The sequence below is a fragment of the Monosiga brevicollis genome, genomic scaffold (genome assembly GCF_000002865.3).
Source record: "Monosiga brevicollis MX1 MONBRscaffold_7 genomic scaffold, whole genome shotgun sequence".
Lineage (NCBI taxonomy): Eukaryota > Choanoflagellata > Craspedida > Salpingoecidae > Monosiga > Monosiga brevicollis.
Genome location: NW_001865044.1, coordinates 191,578 through 195,310, shown reverse-complemented (window position 1 = coordinate 195,310; position 3,733 = coordinate 191,578). Strand labels below are relative to the sequence as shown.

The window sequence follows — 3,733 nt, the reverse complement described above, 5'->3', positions numbered from 1 at the left end:
CTCCTGGAGCGCCCGGACAGCGCGTCGTGTGGCTTTCCTGTCTGCTTTTACCCTTGATCTTTCGCGTCGCTCTGGCTGATTGCCCTGTGCGATTAGTCATTTTCCGTGATTCCTTCCCTTTTACGACGCTCACCTGCAACGGCAAGACGGTCGAGCTGTGGACCGCTACGGTCAAGAATGGCGATGTCTGCGAGGTGCCTGTTGATACCCCGCTGGTGTTCTGGACCCGCTTCGAATGCCGCTTGGATGATACTTTCCAATTGGATATGACGGGTCAGATGACACAGGCCTACCTCGATGCTGGGTGCCAACTTCTCGGTTCGTCCATGGCCCAGTTAGAACTGGATTGCACCCGCCCCGTGCCGCTTGATAAACAACTAGTCACCCTTCCCAATGGCGGATCCCCCTACAATCTGGTTGGCATCCGCGTGCGTGGACATCGAATCAAGGTCTTGACCTATGCCAATGTTTACGGTCTGGCTGATTTGCAAACCCTGGACCTGTCCCACAACAATCTGACAGCTCTCAGCGACTTTGCCCTGGATAATGCCTACGCTCTCGAAAATCTCAACCTCTCGCATAATCAGCTAGGCCATATCAATCGTGCCAATCTGCCTTCATTCGGTCGGCTCAAAGTGCTCGACGTCTCAAACAACCCGATTCGCCTCCTGGACAGCTCTGCTTTTGATGCAGCCTTCCCGCGGGATTGTGCAATGCGCAGCGTTGAGTTGGACCTTCTGCTTCCGTCTGATGAGACTTGCCAATGGTCCTTGCAACACGGCTGCTATGGACCTGTCGTCTTTTCCGGCGACCCCAATGCCTGCACCGTCTTCAACCGCACCATCAGCATTCCCTGCGAGCACGATCGCACGCAAACATTCATGTCGTACCAACTGTGCGACGGTCATGTTGATTGTGACGATGCTTCGGATGAATTCATGTGTGATCGCTACAACGTTGATATGAGCAGCATTTACGTGCTGGGTGCATGTACCGGAGACAGCATCGATATTCACCACATTCGTGGACGAATAGCCGTCATGCCCTCCAATCTGGCCATCGTAGCCAGCGGCTGCGTGATTGCTTTCCATCGGGCCCTCGCTTTCAGTACATACAATCCTGAACTCAACGCTACAGCAGAGCAGATTGAGATCGTGTGGAGCACAAAGTTTGCAGAGCTGACGGGTCTCATCACGTTGAACCTCGCCCACTTTATCACCTTTGCCTTGGTTGGCACAGGAGGTGACTACTACCAACCCATGTACATTTACCCGGTAGCAGACACCACCTCAACCACCCCCGTGCAAGCTTCCTCTTTGATTCAATCCACCGCCGCCCCTTCAGCCGAGTCGGCACTTAGCTCGACTCGCCTCATCGCGCTCGTGGCAGCAAGCGTGGGTGGTGTTTGCATGCTCATTGTTGCATCTCTTCTACTCCTGTCTTGCCGCCATCGAGCTCGCATCAAATCGGTCCATGGACAGGAAAGTGGCGTCGCTTCGCTGTCAACTCCTTTACTTCTCAGAAACCAGATTGATGGGTCGCAATGAACAATCCGCCTCCCCGCCTCACGTTCGTCACGTTGGTGCACTGGTTTGTTTGTTTTTGTTTTTGTTTTTGTTTTTTTACAGTGGGCACACGAGCTACTGGAGACAAGCGGCGTTGATTATGCAACCCATTATGCCAAAGTGCTAGCCATGGACGAAACACAGGTCGGTTTGCTATCCGCGGTATTTCTGGCTCATACTCTTTGACAAGAATGGATTTGAAATACCGCTATGCCTGATCTCGCCATTGTTCTCGGCTTTGTAGATAATGCGCTGGGAGCAGTGCGCAGAGGGTGCTTTTCAAGTGGAGCGAGTTGAGTCGGCCGGTGTATTTCTTCGTGCTCGCGCCCGTGCAGATCATAGTCCCCAAACAAGCTTCGCCGCCGTAACCATCAGCGAAGAGCTGCTTGAACATGGTGAAGCACGAGCACAGGCCATCGGACTTTTGCTCGAAGCACGCCTTCTCAATGGCATGTGGCGTCATCCAAACATCTTGGGTCTGGCTGGCGTGGTCAAGGAAAATCGCGGCCTGACTTTGGTTAGACCCTACTCCACACAGCTCGATTGCGCTGTTCTTTTGGTTGCTTTGACTTCAATTTGCACAGCTCATAAGAATTGTTCTGTGTCTAGGTATATGAGGTCGAGTCCATGTCTACGTTGGCTCAGCGACTGGGCCAAACGACCCTGACAAATACCGATGCCATCATGATTTGTGGCCAGGTACGTACCTGACAGATATTTGAAGCGAAGTGGGAAGTGACAGCCCCACTGCCCACGCTTGCTCCGCTCTGTCGTTGTTGTTTCTTCTTGCTTTACCTCTTCATGTCATCGGTACAAGGGCTGCTACAGCTCACACGTGTTTCCTGTGATAAAAACCAACAGATTGCGTCTGCCTGCTCTTTTTTGGAAAGTCTGGGTGTGGTACACCGCAATTTGGGTGCCCATTCAGTTCTTTGTGCCCCTGACTTGAGCCGAGTCTTTCTTGGCAACTTTTGTAAGCTGGGCACGGTGCTGCAAGTCCTGGGTATTGGTGTCATGTACATGCGATTGATCAACTCACAATGTGCCGCTCAGCGACTGCCAAGGATGTATACCTGACACAAGAGTACATTGCACACGCAACTGTGCAAATGAGTGCAATGGCTCTGCGCCGAAACACGACGGTACATCACAAGCCCAACAGTTCAAGCGCAGCAGAGGCACTTGCGCCCGGCGCCGAATCAGGTGAAGCTTCCTCCACAAACGTGACCAAGCGGTTCTGGTCTGCGGAGGTGTGGAGTGACCAGATCTTTAGTACAAAGTCTGACGTCTACGCCTATGGCCAGTAAGTCTTCCATCCCCAGTGACGTGCATCGTCATCTCAGCTCCCCGAAGGCCCTCACTCGTTAATCCCGTTTGGCCCATCGCCTCCCCCGCTTACTAACCTGCCCCTTCTGCCTTGTCTTGTGCACCCTCCACTACCACCCGGCTCCACCTGGCTCCACCCGGCTCCACACCCAACAGGCTCTGCTGGCAAGTCTATAACAAAGGTCAACTGCCCTACCCCGGCATGTCGCTCCAGTCCATTGCCCTCCACGTCCAACAGGGCACGCCGCCCTCTGTCCGTGCCATTCCCAGCGAGCACGCGCGTCGCCTCATCCTACAGTGCCTTCGTATCAAGCCCGAGAGTCGCCCCAACTTTGCGTGCGTAGCCTTTGGTTTCCTGTGGCGTTGATTTTGCCCTTTTGATCTTCCCCCGTTTCTTTGTCCTTTTCCTCTCTCTCTCTCTCTCTCCCTCCCTCCCTCCTTCCTTTTTCCTTCCTCCCCTTGTTTGTTATCTTGACATGATTCGAGCCTCATGCACATTCACCTTCTCTTGCGGGCGTGTTCAGGACGCTGGCGGCCGCCTGGGCCAGTGCCATCGAGGGCGACGAGTCGGGCGTGGCCGAGTTTGCCGGTGCCGATTTCGACACTCGGATCATGCAACATGTTGAAGGCGCTCGGCAAGTGTTCTGGCCAAACTCTCCTTGGGTCTTCTCTTGCCTCGTCCCGGTGTTCTTCGTTCGTGCATTGTGTGTCATACGCACGTGCTGACACAGATGGCCCGGGTGTGGATTGGTGTGGCGTGGTGTGGCGCTTTCCTCTGTCTGATAGGCTCGTTCCGGTGGCTGGACTCGAGGCCCTTCGCGTCTACACCAAGCTGGATGACC

General features: G+C 54.2%; 1 protein-coding gene across 1 annotated transcript in view; it reads left to right on the top strand.

Annotated features, from left to right (window-relative positions):
* Positions 1–3,733, top strand: part of MONBRDRAFT_44298 (uncharacterized protein) — a gene marked incomplete at both ends in the record, with an annotated part of 16,195 nt that overhangs the window by 1,116 nt on the left and 11,346 nt on the right. The window contains 7 exons of the mRNA XM_001744943.1: positions 97–1,274; positions 1,629–1,709; positions 2,175–2,264; positions 2,427–2,607; positions 2,769–2,868; positions 3,048–3,227; positions 3,416–3,512. Of these exons, the coding sequence (XP_001744995.1) occupies positions 97–1,274; positions 1,629–1,709; positions 2,175–2,264; positions 2,427–2,607; positions 2,769–2,868; positions 3,048–3,227; positions 3,416–3,512 (1,907 nt within the window). The remainder of the gene's footprint in view (positions 1–96; positions 1,275–1,628; positions 1,710–2,174; positions 2,265–2,426; positions 2,608–2,768; positions 2,869–3,047; positions 3,228–3,415; positions 3,513–3,733) is intronic.